This window comes from Podarcis gaigeae (genome assembly GCF_964106915.1).
Source record: "Podarcis gaigeae genome assembly, chromosome: 2".
NCBI lineage: Eukaryota > Metazoa > Chordata > Lepidosauria > Squamata > Lacertidae > Podarcis > Podarcis gaigeae.
The window spans coordinates 81,970,512-81,988,751 of record NC_139679.1 but is presented as its reverse complement, the minus strand read 5'-3'; the positions used below and the strand labels follow the sequence as shown (position 1 = coordinate 81,988,751).

At 42.2% G+C, this 18,240-nt stretch overlaps 1 protein-coding gene across 1 annotated transcript in view; it reads left to right on the top strand.

Moving 5' to 3' along the window:
• TKT (transketolase) overlaps positions 1 to 18,240 on the top strand; it is a 37,492-nt gene that overhangs the window by 9,236 nt on the left and 10,016 nt on the right. The window contains exons 2-8 of the mRNA XM_083727034.1: positions 3,309 to 3,426; positions 4,509 to 4,622; positions 6,197 to 6,294; positions 11,414 to 11,605; positions 13,116 to 13,234; positions 16,477 to 16,670; positions 18,022 to 18,186. Coding sequence (XP_083583160.1) covers positions 3,309 to 3,426; positions 4,509 to 4,622; positions 6,197 to 6,294; positions 11,414 to 11,605; positions 13,116 to 13,234; positions 16,477 to 16,670; positions 18,022 to 18,186 — 1,000 coding nt within the window. The remainder of the gene's footprint in view (positions 1 to 3,308; positions 3,427 to 4,508; positions 4,623 to 6,196; positions 6,295 to 11,413; positions 11,606 to 13,115; positions 13,235 to 16,476; positions 16,671 to 18,021; positions 18,187 to 18,240) is intronic.

Sequence of the window (18,240 nt, the reverse complement as noted above, 5' to 3'; positions counted from 1 at the left end):
GAAGCAATATTTAATTGGCAGCTTGATAATTAGCACATTATATAGCCTTAAATCCTGTGGATGTCATACAACTGTTGTATCATGTGTTTGGATTTATGATTTTAAAATGCTAACATGCATGGATAATGTAGTCAAAGGGAAAATGCCTTGTGACAGCCAAACTAGTAGACCATTACTCTATGATCAGGATTTCTGGCTGTTAACTATTATAGCTGCCCTATAGCATGTCAGCTAGTACAACTGACAATTCATTCCACTGGATCATTACAAGCTACTGATGCTTTTAGACTAGTAATGTTTAAAATTGAGCGTGATCCTGGGTCACAGATTTCAGCCATAAATTTATGAACAGTTTTACTCTAATTCTGCAGTCCATAATACACTTATACTAGGGAGTAAGCCTCATTGGGATGCGGGTGGCACTGTGGGTTAAACCACTGAGTCTTGGGCTTGCCGATCAGAAGGTCGGCGGTTCAAATCCCTGTGGCAGGGTGAGCTCCCATTGCTCGGTCCCTCCTCCTGCCAGCCTAGCAGTTCGAAAGCACGTCAGAGTGCAAGTAGATAAATAGGCGGGAAGGTAAACAGCGTTTCTGTGCGCTGCTCTGATTCGCCAGAAGCGGCTTAGTCATGCTGGCCACATGACGCGGAAGCTGTATGCCGGCTCCCTCAGCCAGTAAAGCTGGATGAGCGCCACAACCCTAGAGTCATCCACAACTGGACCAAACGGTCAGGGGTCCCTTTACCTTTATCTTTTAAGCCTCATTGAACCCAATAGGACAGGAGTGAGGAACCTCCAGCCCAGGGGGCCAATTTTGGCCTGCCAACCTTCCCCATTTGGACTAAAGACATTTTGGGAAAGCTATGCTCACCTGTCCTACACCTGAGGGTCATACAGATAAGGGTGGGGGGCCCTTGAAATGCTGCACAAAACTGGTACCCAGCACTAAGCAGGATTGCCCTCCTGGTACATTGGCTGATGCAAAGAAAGGGTGATCCTACAGGAAACTCCCTCACACACCCAAATCTGCTCAGTTTGGCTGCACTTTCAGAGCACTCAGCAGGTAGCAAAGCACTGCTAAAAGAAAGCTTTTTCTTCATTTCAGCAGCTGTTTCATTGTAAACCCCTTGTAGTGAAACAGATGTTAGCAGTGCCTTCCTGCCTGCTGCAAACTTTGAAGTCCTGACTTTGGGATTTCAAAGGGCAAAAAACCTTGATATCGTTTGTGACAGAATGTGGGTTTTGACAGGTAGGCATCCTCACTCACTTAGAATCATAGAATCATAGAGTTGGAAGAGACCACAAGGGCCATCGAGTCCAACCCCCTGCCAAGCAGGAAACACCATCAGAGCACTTCTGACATATGGTTGTCAAGCCTCTGCTTAAAGACCTCCAAAGAAGGAGACTCCACCACACTCCTTGGCAGCAAATTCCACTGTCAAACAGCTCTTACTGTCAGGAAGTTCTTCCTAATGTTTAGGTGGAATCTTCTTTCTTGTAGTTTGGATCCATTGCTCCGTGTCAGCTTCTCTGGAGCAGCAGAAAACAACCTTTCTCCCTCCTCTATGTGACATCCTTTTATATATTTGAACATGGCTATCATATCACCCCTTAACCACCTCTTCTCCAAGCTAAACATGCCCAGCTCCCTTAGCCGTTCCTCATAAGGCATCGTTTCCAGGCCTTTGACCATTTTGGTTGCCCTCCTCTGGACACGTTCCAGTTTGTCAGTGTCCTTTCTCCCTCCTCTATGTGACATCCTTTTATATCCTTTTTTATATACTTGTTAAATTTGGCCCATGAGTTGGATCTGGCCTGTGGAGCCAAAAGGTTTCTCCACACTTGAAGCAGGGCTAAGTAATCATACATAGGGTTGAGCTGTAAAATTCTGTTAAATATATTAAAATAAATGATATATTATTGATAAGTCCAAATTATGAAATCCAGATGCCTTGCTTATGGAATGCTGTTATACTATCTATAATTAACTGTATGCATTCTTATGAATTCTGCCTTTTAGAGACAAAGTAAATCACCTCAGGGTAGTGCTTGCTTTCTCAGTTTCTCCAATGTTAATTTCTAGTTTCCCTGTGATAATCGTTCAGGGTAGGCAATATCTTAAAAGGGTATGACAAATGTTCACAAATGAAAAATGAAGTGGGGGAAGAATTCCTACTCCATCATTCAAAAGCCAGATCTATTGAGGTTTTTCTTTTTCTTTTCGAGGCAAGTCGGGGCTTTTAGAAACCTCTTAAAGAAATTAGTTTAACAACTGTGGAGAATCTCTCTTGCTGCCTGAACATGATGCTCAGGTGTGGTACTACAAGAATTGTTTGCTGTTGATCCTTAAGATCACATTGGGATATATAGGAGGAGGAAGCAAGCCACTTCAAGTTTATACTAGGTTAAACAGAATTGTACTTGTTTCTTGTCCTGAAAAAGCCTAATAATCTGCAGTGCTAGAAAGGGCATCTCTCCTGTTCATCTTCCTTTTAGTAATGTACTGACATGATTATTTGGCAAGCCAACTGAAACCCTTCCCTGAAGCTCAGGAGAAAATCATAGATGACATGCTCCTTCACAAGGTCATTGAAATCCCTGCTGCAAATCTCCTTCAACTTGTGCTCTCGAAAGGGAGAAAACATATCCAATGTCATAATGCACCAATTTGTTTTCTGAAGCTTAACTTTCCTTTATAAGTGCTCATTAAAACTTAACATCTAGTCAGATAAGTGCTCTTTCAAAGTGGCTAACTTGTGTCCTTTCAGATATTGCTGGACTACACTCCCATCATCCTGGCTGGGGCTGGTGAGAAGTAGAGTCCAGCGGCATCTAGGTGGCAAATACCCTTTAGCCACGTATAATAAACCATAGGCGAGGGGCCATTTTTCCAAAATACCTAAGTATTGTCAGGGCTTCGTTCAGGTCAAGGAGATCTCCTTGGGCCTTTCACAGGAAATGAAGCTTTTCTCTAAAAGGAGGTGAATGTGTAACTTCATGAACACAGTAGCTGCTGATTCTGATTCTTTTTCTTGATCTTAGTGGAGAGAAAGTAGCTCAAGGTGTCCTGTCACTGAAGCTTACATTTTGGCATCCATTTTGGGGGAGATAACACGACATCCTCTTCTCTTAACTGATCAGAGCTAATGGACACTAGGATGATAGTAGATGGAAGGAGTTCTCACAGACACGTCTAATGGCACGTTTCCCTGTGGAAGCTTGGAAGGATGAGCATGTTGGTGTTTCAGTGACAGGAATGTGACCTGACAAGAGGCTGCAGTTGTAACGCTCCGTGTGCTTTGATTTGCAGCCACCCAACGTCATGTTGCAGTGCTGCAGAAATCATGTCTGTGCTGTTTTTCCATACCATGAGGTACAAGCCGCAGGATCCCAGAAATCCTAACAATGACCGGTTTGTTCTTTCCAAGGTAAGAGCTAGATCTTTTTCATTACTCTCCTGAAGGCTAGCTCTGATTGAATACTCTACTCTGTTTCCTAATGGCTCTTTGCAACAGGGGGAAAAATATCCTCAACAGTGTTCTTATACAACAATGCAAAAAATCCAAGAATTTCTTTGCCATCCTTCACAGTTTCTACGCTGACCCTTGGATTCAGGCATTTGTTTCAAACTCCTTGGGCTTTTGAGACATTGGCTGAAATGCCAATCAAGTTACTCACACCTAAGTCCTATTGGAATCAGTAGGACAAGTAACCAACAGGACATTAATTTCAGTGGAATTTGAAATTCAGCCGGCTGTCTTTTGCTTTGGGCTGTTACTCCTTCTCTACCTCTTTGTACACCCTGAGATGGGGAGTGGGGCTCAAACTCACTTATGAAGAGAAGCAAACCATTAACCAGGAGGCCCCATATATTGCAGGATCCTTGGGATTTTGATTTCTCATCTCTCACTTTGGGCATTTGCTTCTCTCTACAATGAGCAGAACAGAGGAGGGACTGGGAGAAAGTATTTGCAGTCTTCTGGTCTTTGACTTCAAATATTTTTTCCCTTTGCACATGTAGACATACCTATTTCTAAAAACTTTCCCTTATTCTGTTCTAGCTGCTTGTCTGCTCCCACCCTCTTTTCCATTACTTCCTACTCCTGTTTTTGCCATGTTTGCCATGCTGTTTCCTGTTCTAGAACAGCCGTCCCCATTTTCTGTTGAGCCCCTTTCCCCCTTCTACTAGTTCACTGTCCCTTTTTGCCTCATTTAAACTCTCGGATTTGAATAAGACCCTTCAGCAGGGACCATGTCACTAGTATGATATCTAATGGTTTTTCTCCTCAATAGTTAATTTAAAAAACAAACAAACACAAGAGCTTTGCTGCATCAAGCAAAAATCCCATCTACTCTAGCGTCCTGTTCTTGCAGTAGACAACCAGATGCCTGGAAGCAGAATATGAGGGCAACATGTTGACATGAGCATTTCCATATCCTTGCATGCTATTTTGCCTCTCTTCTTAAGATGGTCTGCAATTGTTGATTTTGTTTCTTCCCCTTCGTCTAGGGTCATGCAGCCCCAATCCTGTATGCTGCCTGGGCTGAAGCAGGCTTCCTCCATGAATCAGAGTTATTAAACCTGAGAAAAATTGATTCCATTTTGGAAGGCCACCCTGTGCCAGTGAGTATTTCAGGAAAACACAGGGAGATTGCCTTAGGAATCAAAATGTTTGTGTACCTTTTACACTACTGTCGACATCTGGTTCATAGTGATAGTTTAGCAATGGTTTAGGTAACAGAAATAAACCCATGGGTTGACAACAAATGAAGTATAGTTAAAGGTACCCCCCCCCCCCCGAGAAAGCAACCAAAGAAGATTACTTTTACATTTTAGAAGGGCACTCAATGCCTTTACTTTCATGTCAATATTAGCTATGGTATTAAAACAGGCTCCTGCCAACCTAGCAGTTCAAAAGCACAAAGTGCAAGTAGATGAATAGGTGCCGCTCTGGCAGGAAGGTAAACGGCGTTTCCGTGAGCTGCTCTGGTTCTCCAGAAGCGGCTTAATCATGCTGGCCACATGCTGACCCAGAAGTTGTACGCTGGCTCCCTCGGCCAGTAAAGTGATATGAGCACCGCAACCCCAGAGTTGTCTACAACTGGACCTAATGGTCAGGGGTCCCTTTACCTTTACCTTTATTAAAACAGGCTACTTTTTATGATGCTCTGACACATCTCTCATACCTCTGAGAATGGATGGATGCTTCACCCCAAATCCCCTCCACACACTGCCACTGCCTGCCCTAGATGCAGAAGCCCATGGAAGTGGCTGTAGAGTTTGATCTCTCACCCTCTGCTCTTGAACATGGTAGAAGGGCAGATCCACGGACAGTTGCCTAGTCTCAGTCTGCTTTGTCTCTGGACTGATGTTAAGAGGGAGCGTCGCCAGGCACAGGTTCACCTAATGAGCAGCTGTTTTTGAAATGTACAGCTGATCAAGATGATTAGTTCAGCATGCTTTCTTTGTTTGTTAGAATCTATTTAACATGACCATTGCAACAGCTGCCAGCTAAGAGCAGAAAATGGGGCTTTAAATATTTGGGGCAGGTGCAGCTTTTGCATCTCAGACCTTCAGAGATGTGCGGTATGCGTTATGACTGCAGAGTAATATTTAACTCCTGACAAACCTGTATTGCATTAATTTACTCATGTAGGGTTGCATCCGGGGCTGCTGATCTGCTCATACAACATACTACCTCTTGCACATGGGAATGTCTGCTTCCTCTTCCCCACAGCCCCTTGTGCACCAGAGCAGATTTTTGGGTCACACAGAAGACGTGGTCTTGTTGTATGAATGGAACTCCAGTTGAATTGGATGCAGCCCATAGGCTCTTCTCGTGACTTCCTGAAGTGCTCAGAGGGAGTGCTTGATCTGGCAGCTAAGGCTGACTAAGGGCCAGATTTCAAGGGCTGGGTGGGGTATGGTACTTATAGAGGGCTAAAAAGATGAGTATTGGTGGTGAAAAGGTGAGCTTCACAAAGTAGTCTTCAGAGAGTTACGGTGGTATCTTTCCCTGCTTCACTAGATGTACCTGTGGGAACTTTGGGTCAGGGTTGAATATGCAGCCTGATCTGTGAATGCTTACTTGGAAGTAACCCCAACTGGGCTCAATGCTGGTGTGCCTAGGATTGAAAGCTTTAGGGTTTATGAAGTAGGTATTCTTTTGATTACATGCTATTGCTTCTTCTTTTTAGAAACAAGCATTCACTGATGTAGCTACTGGATCACTCGGTCAAGGATTGGGTGCTGCATGCGGTATGGCCTACACCGGGAAGTACTTTGACAAAGCCAGGTATCTTGAAAATATTTCACCCTCTTTGCTTGCATGGAGGTATATGGATGGATAAGGAAATGAAGCAAAACTGTCCTTGATGCCGTTACACAATCAAGTTTCCAGTCTCAAGTTTGAGAATGCAGACCCTGCTAAATTAACAAGATTCATTTGTTGTTAAATTGGGCACAGAAATGCCAAATCTGGTCCACAACCTTTTGAATTGCAATTATAGCTTGTTTGGTGCCCATGTACGTATGAGAGAAAGAGCGAGAATCTCCGTACCTCTGCAGAAATAATGCTGGTGACAATGGAATAGAAAGGTGACTTTATATGAAAGTAGTATTTAGCTTGAGCGAAAGCGAATTTTGTTCAAAGATTGTTATGGCAACACAGCATTGTCCAACAAAGGTGTTAGAGGATATTATGCAGAAGAACCCTGTTGTGCAACTCGTAGTGAGTTCAAGGGCAATAGTCCTGTTAGAACTGGTATGAAAATCTTCATGTGGTGTTAAAGAAAAGTAGATATCCAAAGGCATTTGTCTGTATGTGTTGGGGAAGTTGATGTATTTTATGTGACAGTATTAGAGCATGAAAATCTGGGTTGCTGAGTAAATGCAATTTTACATTGCACACTTCACTTGCTTGAAAGCATTTCTGTGTACACTGATGTGCTGATCTTAATGCAGCCTGGCAGGTGGTATTCATAGAAAGACTTTATCTCTGCCTACGGTTGGTGCTCACTGGCTCTTTGCACGTCATGCTGGGGAATAGCCAGGGTTTTGTAAAATCGTAATTTAGCTAGGTGACTAATAAAGTTTGCAGATACGTGCTCTAACACAAATGATATTTACTGTAGATGATAGCATGAACTGCTCTCATCAGTATTTATTCCTGTCTTGCTGTATTATTGCCAGCTTGCTATATTCACACACCCCACCTCACCTCTCACACAAATACATTTAATTTGCACACTGATGTTTCAGCAAATAGACAAATCAGCCCAGAAATAATACAGTCATCTATGAAGTATTTGAGGAAGTAGGAAATGCAGAAAAGCTAAACTGGGGGGGGGGGGGGGAGGCGGACCCTGTCACATGGAGTTGAGTTTGATTCACAGAATCTTAAAGCCGAGAGAGGGATGTTACATCCATCTAGGATTGTCAACTTTGTTCCATCAGCCTCCTGGGCTTTTTAACAGCTGCATATTAGGTTTAAATGCTGCTGCCGGTGCATTTCCCATCATGAGATACTGGGATGGGTCGCAAATCACCCATTAAATGTCAACCTGTCTGCCAGAAAAAAATGGCATCAAATTGCACAATGCAGCAGTTACTTCACAGTGGCTCTTTCTATCCCTTGCTGTCCCTACCAGGATGCACCACAATCCATATTGGCCTTTGCTCATTTGAAAAAATCATAAAGTAGAACTGTCACCTGATTAAAGAAATGCTAGTTTCTTGATCATATGGGTTTTAGTTGACTATAACTATGTAAATTTGCATCAGAATAAACAACAATGCAAGCATACTCTTGAGTGCCTGCACATGTTGCAGTAGGCGCCATCTTACTAAAGACTTTTCATACTGTAAGAGAGAGGGGACAGGGGATGCCTCTTCAAAGACAACACCTGCCATCTGCAACTTTTTCTAAGAATGTTTTTAAAATCAGTTCTTTTGCTGTGCTTTTTAAAACTCACAGACCTTGTAAATAAGCCCATAGAAGTTACTAGCCTGCAGAAATGTTTACAAGCTTGCTGGCAGCTACCTAAGGATGGATGGAGAGCTCTGTTCCTTTTGCAACAAGCTGTGGCATTTGTGTGCTGGAAGTAAATGGGAAAGGGTTTCCATCCTCCGGCAGCTTCCTTAGTCTCTCTGCTGGTTGCTCAGCAGGGACAGACTCCTCTATCCCTCTGTTAACACCACTCGCCTGCTTAGAATAGCATCATGCACTCAACCTGCATGCAGTTCCTAATCACTTGTGACTACCAGGCTAGTGCTTAAATGCAAGGCTGAGTCTTGGGCACCTTTATAATAAATGAAAATATTTCTAATCTATATTAATATAATATAATATAATATAATATAATATACCAAGAAGGAACATTGCTGTGCAAGACTGTTGCTCCCAGTGCTTTTACTTGTGGCAGATGCTAATGACATGAAAGAAGTGGGGATAAACCCAGTATAATGGAAGTGGAGCTGAACCTTTTATTTAACTGCAGTAGGCCACAACTGAGGGCCAAATTAAACATGACTCTAATGTTTGGTTGTTGTTTTTTTACAGCTAATAGCAATATGTGGGTGGGAAATTCTATCCTCTGCTAAATATGCCTCATGCTGTCACTTCAACCCAGAAAGGGAGTTTCCATTGGTGCTGGTTGGAGCTATGAACTATAAAACAAGCAAACAAAACTTCAAGCATTTTAGTGTCCCAACTTGTTTTCCCTTGAGGTATAGCAGTTCTTACAGGTTAAGCATTTAGACTCAAATATACATATTGAATAATGTGCAAATCCTTGCCTCTGGCTGGATAGATTATAAACAGCACTTGTAAAGTAATAGCTGAGCTTTCCCAAGGATTTTGCTGAGTCACAGTGATGGTGTGTTTAGCAGGCACGCATTCATTCCAGCTTTACAGTAAGAGTCATTGTTAGAGCACCTTTCCCCCCTCAAGGTTACATTCTCGTTCTACAATAATTGGCACTAATGACTCACAGCTTCCCTCTGGTTACTCATTTTGATTACCTTTAGGTGAGGTTTTGACTTAGGCAGAAAAACCAAAAGTAGAGAATAATGTGTGTTTCAGATTATTCTTGCTGCTCATTACGAGCTTCTTAAATACTTTCTAGGGCACACGGGCACACATTATTAGGCCTCTTAACAACCACAGCAGCCTACAGGAACAAAGGAAGTTAGTTCAGTGAACTACACTAGGAGGGCTTGAATTTTGGTCTTAAAAACCTGCATTAAGGAGCTGAATAATGCTTGTCTGCATCCCTGTTTCTCATGGTGTGCGACTATGAACAAAAGCTGTCCTCTCAGGGCACGTTTATGTTAGAATCCTAAAACCAATATTAATCTGTAGTGCTTAAGGTTCCAGTAATGTCAGACATATCTTCTAAATGACTGTAATTTTGCATGGGTGCTGATAAAACTATTACAGAGCCCTGTTGTCATCAGGACAGAATCCTTCTGCATCAGAGCAAAGACCTATCTAGTCTAGCCAGTTAGATGCCCCATGGCAGCCCACAAGCAGAATATGAAGACATTTCCCACTAATAATAATAATGATAATGATAATAATAAATTTTATTTATATCCCGCCCTCCCTAGCCGAAGCCAGGCTCAGGGCGGCTAACAACAATAAAATAGTACAACTATTGTTTCCAGCAACCGTATTTCAGTGGCGTCTTGTCTAAATCTGGAGGTAGCATATAGCCATCATAACTAGTGGCAGCTAATAGCCTTTTATATTCTATGAATTTGTCTAATCTGCTTTTAAAGCCATCTAGGCTAGTGGCTGCTACCATATCCTGCATCAGCTCATTCCATAGGCTCATTCCACAAAGGGAGGGGGAGGGCTTTCTAATAAGATCAATACTTCCCACGATTCTTGGGGAAGGGGAGAAGCTATGACATTTAAGGCAGGCTTATGTCTATAGTGCAAGCCTGATCGTAGAACAGGACATCGGAGAGCATCCACAAGCCTTGTGTGACCTGTCAAACCAAATCCCCAAATGCAGGCCTAAATCTTGTGTCCATACCCCTGCGGATGGCAGCCATAAGAAATATAGCATAGCTAGCATAAAGCTTTAACCTGCACATGTGTAAGTTTTCTGTGATTACTTTGACACAGCCCTAAAAAATTGTGTTTTCTTCTTCCTGTCTTCAAAACTGACTCATTATTTTAAATTAGATTTTAAAATTATGTTTGGTGACTATTTTCCGGAACACATTTGCTGGATTGCTGGTGGAAACAGAAAGCTGGAATAGATGAGCCTTTGTCTGATTCACCTTTTAGGCTCATAAAATTTATTTTATGTCGCATCCAGTACTATAAGCTTAAGCTTGTTTAGTATAAATGAGTCACAAACCAACACAAACAAGACATTGGGATCGACCCATCTAATGAGGATTGTGTACTTTCTCTCTGATTAAAGGAATAAATCAAAATAAACTGGCCGCCAGAACAGAAATAACCCAAGACATCTTAATGCCTTTAGTATCCAGAGAGCATGCTTTGGAAACATTATAGCAACCTTTTGCAAACTTGGGTCCCTGGATGTTGTTGGACTACAACTCCCATCATTCCTAGCTACCAGGACCAGTGGTCAGGGATGATGGAAGTTGTGGTCCAACAACATCTGGGGACCCAAGTTTGAGAAGACCGTGTAATAGTATGCCAAGCGCACTCGTTCTGGTTGTAGCAAAGTCAGCGGTGGGAAACTTAAGGCTTTTCAGATGTTGCTGGACTAGAAACTTCTGTCCAGCGTGGCCATTGCTCAGAGATAGTGGGCACTGTAGTCCAAGGGCATATGGGCAGCCACAGGTTTCCTGCCCCTGTCCTAATGGTGAAACCGAATGTAACGGCAGCAGGTCTGTGTTGAAATCCAGTTCTTCCCCAGCCACAGGAAGCTGGTGATGGTGGCAGGGTCTGAATTTCAGAATAAAAGGAAGTGATATACCGGACTTTCCATGGCTGTCACTTGAAGTTGTTTTGATACCAAAAGTCTGTCAAGCTAGGAAGCATGTGCCTGGCATGATGGGCTTTAGAGATGTAAGTCACAGAGGTGTCCTGTGCCCCTGCCTGCCTTTTGCTCCTAAGACCCAGGCCTATTTTCTCCAGATACACAGATATGCTGCTGTAACACCTAACTAGGTTATGTAATAATGATGCAACAAAAAATGGTAACAAGAAAGGAAAGTATTCAGAAGCAAAATTCCTCAGAGAGCTGAAGCATGTTATAGGCTTTGAAGAAGGGCCAACAAAATCTATGTAGGAAGAATGTCATTTAAGGGCAAAATGTTTCATTGGGGCTACCGTTGTATTGTCCATACTGTGTAGGCTTATCTGAAAAAAGTGCTTTTCCTTCTTTGTCAACTTACGATACTGAATATTTTTGTTGTTCAATACGCAGCTACCGTGTTTATTGTGTCCTTGGTGATGGAGAATTGTCTGAAGGTTCAGTTTGGGAGGCAATGGCCTTTGCTGGGTTCTACAAGCTGGATAATTTGGTTGCTATTCTTGACATTAACCGACTTGGACAAAGTGACCCTGCGCCTCTGCAGCATCATGTTGAAATCTACCAAAAACGTTGTGAAGCCTTTGGGTATGTATGTATGTATGTATGTATGTATGTATGTGTATGTATGTATGTATGTATGTATGTATGTATGTATTTGAGAAATATATGATGTCTTCAACTTTGGTTGCTCTGTGCTCTTTTCAATTTGTGGATTGAGTTCGGAGTATCATTAAATGCAGAATCAAAATCTCTAGGGGCAGCAGTCTTCCCACAGGGCTCTCCCGCTGAAGGAAGAGGGCATTTCCCCCCTGATTCCTCCCCCAAAATTCCTGTGTTCTCTGAAAAGCTGCTCCAGAGTGTCAGGATACAGAGCACATGGGGCTACACGGAGAAGACAGATTTGGTGAAAATCACCTTGCCTTCTTCATGTACTGGGAGCCTCTACTGAATCTCAATCCCTTCCACAAACAGAGACATCTGCATCCAACTTGGAGCCATGATAGTCAATATAGAGGGATCATAAATACAGAAAAGTAAAGGCCAATACAGGTTGTTAAATTTTGTCCAGGAGTCAGTCTGTTCTTTCATTTGAAGAGCACAAAATGGCAAGGAAGCTTTTTTTAAATTTGTCTAGCCGTTGAAAGTCATGCTTTCATAGCGTTTATTTCTGGCTCTGTTGAAATTTGTCACATTTGAGGAAACTGGCTATTTCCTCACTCCTTAAAACGCTTAAAGGCCCCATTGAACTATTTGAGTCTTTAGGTCTCATAGGTGTTGTCTCTATTTCAGAAAGGATTTATTGTTATAGATTCTTGTGTCCTTAACAAGTATTCTAGACCTTGCTTTAGTTTATAGTTGTTTTAATAAAGTGGTTAAACAGGTTGAAGGTAGCTTATAGCCTTTGAGCCCACAAAGAGAATGCGATAGTAAGTGGAAAAAGTAAAAACTTATTATTCAGAGAGATAATTCTTGGTTTTTGCAAAGGTCCTTTATGCTTATGAAAACTTGGAAGATATTTATCTTTTAGTCCATGATACATTCTTGCCTAATATTCTTAGCTACTGGTTCTTTTATTATTCATTTATAAAGGGTAGGGTGAATATGCTAGGACTAAAATTTGCTACTGTTCAGCGTGCCATAAGTCAGAGACAAAGACGAATAAGCTAAGGCTACAAGCCCAAGTGCAACATTTTCTGATTTTGACATGTCGCTGGGATCCAGAGAACTGTGTGCTCATTCCTAAGCATCCAGGAGAGCCTGGTCTTAATTTCTTTCAAACTGCAGCTCCCCAGGCCACATGGTAAGCTACTGAGGAGTTTGATAAAGTGAACTGTGATACAGCTTGGGCTTGGCTGTTCAAAAAACAAAGCAAAACTTCTCATTGGGCGTGCCAAGCCCTTTGGTACACTTAAGCTATTCTTTGGATCATAGCTGCATCTTGCAACAAAAAAATGCCATAGTATAGCTTATTAATAATATATAACTATATGTACCGGTTCAGTGCTTGCTTTTGCTTATTCGGCACGGAGCTCTTATAAAAAGCTTTGCCTCTGCAAATCCTTTTAAAAGCTAATCTGTTTGTTTGCATTCCTAGCTGGCATGCTATCGTCGTCGATGGGCACAGTGTGGAGGAACTGTGCAAAGCCTTTGGCCAAGCCAAACATCAGCCAACTGCAATTATTGCCAAGACTTATAAAGGCAAAGGAATAACAGGTGATGCCAGGTGGCAGACTTTTCAGCTGAGCAGCAGCTACCACTATGATTTGCTTGTTAATAGTATTTCTAGCCCCTTTTTTAAATTAAGGATAAGGATGATGATAAGGAATTACACAGTGCTTTCATAACACTTATATTGTCATGTAATCCTTGCAGCAACCCTGCATTAACATTAACGCTGTTTTGCTGAAAGGGGTCTGAGACTGAAAGAGTGGTTTGCCTATGGCCACCTAGTAAGTTCAAGGCAGATGTGAGATTCAAAAGCAGGGGTTTCCTGACTACAAGTTCAGTCTTTTCACCACTATGCTACACCAACTATCACATTTATTTCTCATACACACACACACACACACACACACACACACACGTGTGTGTGTGTGTGTGTGTGTGTGTGTGTGTATACACACACTCATATATACGAATGAGAGAGAAATAAATGTGATAGTTGGTATAGCATAGTGGTGAAAAGACTGAGCTACAAGTCAATATATATACTGCTTGATTTCAGAAAACCTCAGATTATATGACAGTGTCATTAATGATCTCATTAGAAAATGTTTATGCCACATCACTAAGTGTGAAAGGCTTGATTTCCCCCAGTAAGACTTCAGTACGAACCAGTTATTTGAAATCAGTTCCTCACTCAAGCCGAAACGCCTGCTAAACATTTCTGCATTTGCAGGTGACTAAAATGGCAAGATGGCTGACACCTTATTACAGGGTGGCATGTCGCCTTCCAGACATAGCAGGAGTACAGCTCCCTCTATCCCTGAGCGTTGGTCAGTGGGGTAGCTTACTGCTTGAGCTCCCGGGGCAGCGCAAAAGCCCTGCACTCAGGGACGCTGCAAGCCGCTGCTGCGCGGAACCTCCACAGAATCCGCAAGCCCCCCATTGCCATTTCAGGCAGCGCGGAGTCTGCAGGTGTCCAAGCCACCACATCACTCCCCAGGAGAGATGTGTGGCTCAGGTGTGCTGCAGGTCAGGCCCTGCGATACCCCCTCAGTGATGAAACCTGGGGTGGCCCGCATTCACCGCACCCCCTTCCTACATCACCGGCGTTGGTCATGTTGGCTGGGGTTAAAGGACATCATGTTGTCTATCCCTGCCTATAAGGTGACACAGTATGTGCCATAGTGGGAAACACTAGATCTGAACTCTAAGCCTTTTCTTTTCACACCAAGCTTCAGCTGTAAATTATTCTGTATATAATCACAACCCTTTGCTATATCTGATATTTGGCCAGATTTATATACACCACAAAATCAAAAGCAAATCAAAACACTAAACAAACCTGATTAGCATACCTCAGGACTTGAATAATAGTCTTCCACACAAATTATATAAAATGTGATCAATCTGTGTTATTAAGCAGAAATATTTTTAAAAGCCCTGTTCTTAAGGGAGCATAATCATTGATTATTGTGAAGGAAAAGCTTTTCATGCAATAAACATGCTACAAAAGTGTCAAGCATGGTGCTGAGATGTGAAGCTAAATAAAATAGAAGTTTAGGCTCAATTCAAGGGGGATGAGAGAAGAAGAGTGGGCTAGCATAAAGGAGAATGCCTGTATATGTACTTCCATATCCCTGAGAATGGTTATGGTCCAAAAATTAAGCCATCAGGAAAAGTGGAGTGTGCAGTATTCAAACCATAAATCAATGTACTACTTCAAGAGAATCACATGGACATTTTTTTAAAAATTCAGTAGTTGTTAAATATGAATGAAATGCTCACTCATATCATATATTTATATCAAATGAAGTTTGAGTTAGCCTTCAAAATATATCTTGTGCTTTTCCTCCTGCTTCACGTTAAGTAATCTGCCACTTTTTGGTAAATAGTAGGTAGGAATCGTCTTCCGTTTGGCTCTTCAGTATGAATTGTGAGCTGTCACAAGTGGCAGGACACATCAAATGTTTCATTAGCCGTGCAGCAGAGATCTTTGTGCTCCTCCTGCCTGCTTGGCAGTCTGTGCCCATTAAAAATTAAATAAAGCCAGGCACATCTGCTGAATTTGGATACGTGCAAGGATGTGAATTCCTTTCTGCTCTGGTAGAGAACCAGCTGAAATCACAATGAATAATGAATCTCTTTGCGCTAGGCAACTGGGGGTTTGTGCCACTATGCATTTATCATGTATTCCCCCCTCCTCCCCATTATGTTACATTTTTAATCTTGTGCATCCATCAGCTGGCTTAAGCCATTTCAAAAATAGCTAAATAAACTTAGGATATTTGTCATTTTTCAGGAACAAATGCTGCCATTCTGTGAGACTTCTGTATGGCGAAAAGAATCCAGTATTTAGCTCCTGTTACTGTGAGAGCTCAGTCTGTCTGATGCTCTTTCCCGAAGCAAAGAGACGTTTCGTGCTTGCACAGAGTGCCTGCTTATTCAGGTCCTTAATTACAGAATACCTAGCATGTCATTATTGCAGTCAAGGTTATTGATTTGCTGGCTTGATTTTATTCATTTACTTGAACACATAGTGCAACCTGCTCCAAGTATTTAGCTAGCAGGATTGCAGAAGCAAAATTGTGATGATACGTGTTGCAGGGGCTCATGATCTAAAGAGGACTAAGAGAGGCCAAAAAGGGATAATAGCAATATGCATTTATGTTGTAACTGAACTGATGCAGATGTGTGTGTTATATTGTCATTCTAGTGGGCCCAAGCACCAAAGGAGATTACTCTAGAAAGGAGGTGACAAGAAGATGAAGGGAGGAATTACTAGGACTATATTTTTATTAACTGATTGCTAGGTCCTTGGAGAAGCTCAGGAATCTCCTTCCCCTGCTTCCCAATTTTAAACTCAAAGCAGTTCTGTGAAGTAAGTCAGGCTGAATGATAGTGACATTGGATGAGTGGGGGGAGGGCGAGTGGGGATTTTAACCCAGGTATTTCCAGTCTTAGTATGACACTCTCATGACTGGCTCAGCATCAGCATCTTTGAATAATGGAACCGGGAGTACAATGGGGAGGGAGAAGGAATTCAGCTATAGGAACACCAGGGAAGAGTGTGTCAGGAGACTTTCTGCAGGATCAAAGGAATACAGTAACAGGAATGAGGCAGGCTAAGGCATTGCTAGCTTAAACCTCATAGGAAGATGTTTGCATTTGCAAATAACCTTATTAGCTTACTTGGGCCTAACTCAGAAGAAGCTGCTGATCTTGGCACTTTGAGAAATTGTATTGTATTTAACTTAATTCCTTTTTTTAATTATGTGTATGGTAATCCGCAGGTGTTGAGGATAAGGAAAACTGGCATGGCAAACCTCTTCCCAGAAACATGGCCGAGCAAGTCATTTCAGAGATTGATGATAGAATCCAGAACAAGAAAAAGCTTTCGCCAGCCCTTCCGCAAGAAGACGCACCAGTTGTCAGCATCAGAAATGTCAAGATGCCTTCACCACCAAATTACAAGTTAGGAGAGAAGGTATGATGGTCTTTCTCTGTTTTCCCCAAGCAATTCTAGCTTAGGTTTATATTTGCGATTGGAAAGGTGCTTTTGCTCACTATTCTGGGAACTGCGTTTTTTATGAAGTTGATTAATAAGAATAAACAACTTTCAGTCCAGAATTCTCTAAAATATTCCAGATGACATTCAGCCGCCTACTCAGTGGAGTTCCAATTGTAACTAATTCATCATAGTAGCAAAATGCCCATTCAAAATGTCACACCTTTTGGGAGAAGAGTAAATGCTATGTCAAACTATTGAAGATGAGCCAAACTTGACCTTGTACATGTGAGTCTCAAAGCAAATGTTTTACTTCATGCCTGTTTAAAAGGCTAGGCCATAATTCTAGTGAGTCACTTCTAAGGTAACTGCTAAGAATGGGACTTGTGGAGCCATCACACATGAGATGTCTTGCACATTCAGGATAGCTGCAAGTGAAGGCTGCAGGAAGGGATACATCCTGATCAAATTTGGTTGACATTTCTAGACCCAGGTAGACTTTTTGTTTCTTTAAGAATGAACCAGGTAGAGAGTTTGCCTGTCCCTCTTGTCTAGTAGTGGCAAAGTCACATGACTGGCCAGTTGTCTCCTTCACCTGCTGTGATGCAGAGCAAGTTATAGCTGTCAGGCAGCTGAACTGATGCAGCAAATGGGAGAAGAAAAGGAAGACTTACCAGTCTCTCTCCCTGTCCTCAGATTTGAAGAGCATGGAAATCTTACCTGAGCCTGCAGACAAAAACCTTATGGAAACTCTTAGATGCCAAGAGACAGAAGGAGAAACTCATGCAAGGGTGGTTTGGGGTTTCCACTTCTCTAGGGAAGCGCTGGTTGTGTTCCCATGGCTAGCTTTTAGTCAAGTAAAGGACAACACTGCACTTGGTGTGACCGTATGTGGACAACCTGGCTTCTCTCAGCACAGTTTCCCCTGAGGCCTTTTCCTAGGTCTTTCTACTTCAGCTGTGATGTGTTTGATGACTAGAGGCATAAAGACCCTTGTACTACTAGCACAACACCAGAAAGCTTGAAGTTAACCAGGATTGCAAGGACATATTATAGATGCTTCAGTTAGCTATGACAATCTTTATGCTTAGGATCAGAATGGTAAACATTTAAAATGTTGGCTGTAAGTATAAGGTATTGATGTGACATACTATAACATACAGGGGAGCATTAGAGATTCTTTGAAACTCTTCAGTGTAATATTGGTCATGCAGAGTTTTGTCTTGGACTCATTTTCGAAGGTTTTTATTTATGAGATTTGCAGTTGCAGCATAACAGAATAATTGAACAGAATGAAAACGGGGCATCTATGTCCTTTTCCTCTCCGCAGTTTGCTACTCGCAAAGCTTATGGCTTGGCCCTTGCCAAACTGGGCCATGCCTGTGACCGTGTGGTTGCTTTGGATGGAGATACCAAAAATTCCACTTTCTCTGAGCTCTTCAAAAAAGAGCACCCCAGCCGTTTCATTGAATGCTACATCGCTGAACAAAACATGGTAAGGTGGTTTGTTTGGGTGTTTCTTCGTTTGTTTCTTCCTTCAAACTAAGCA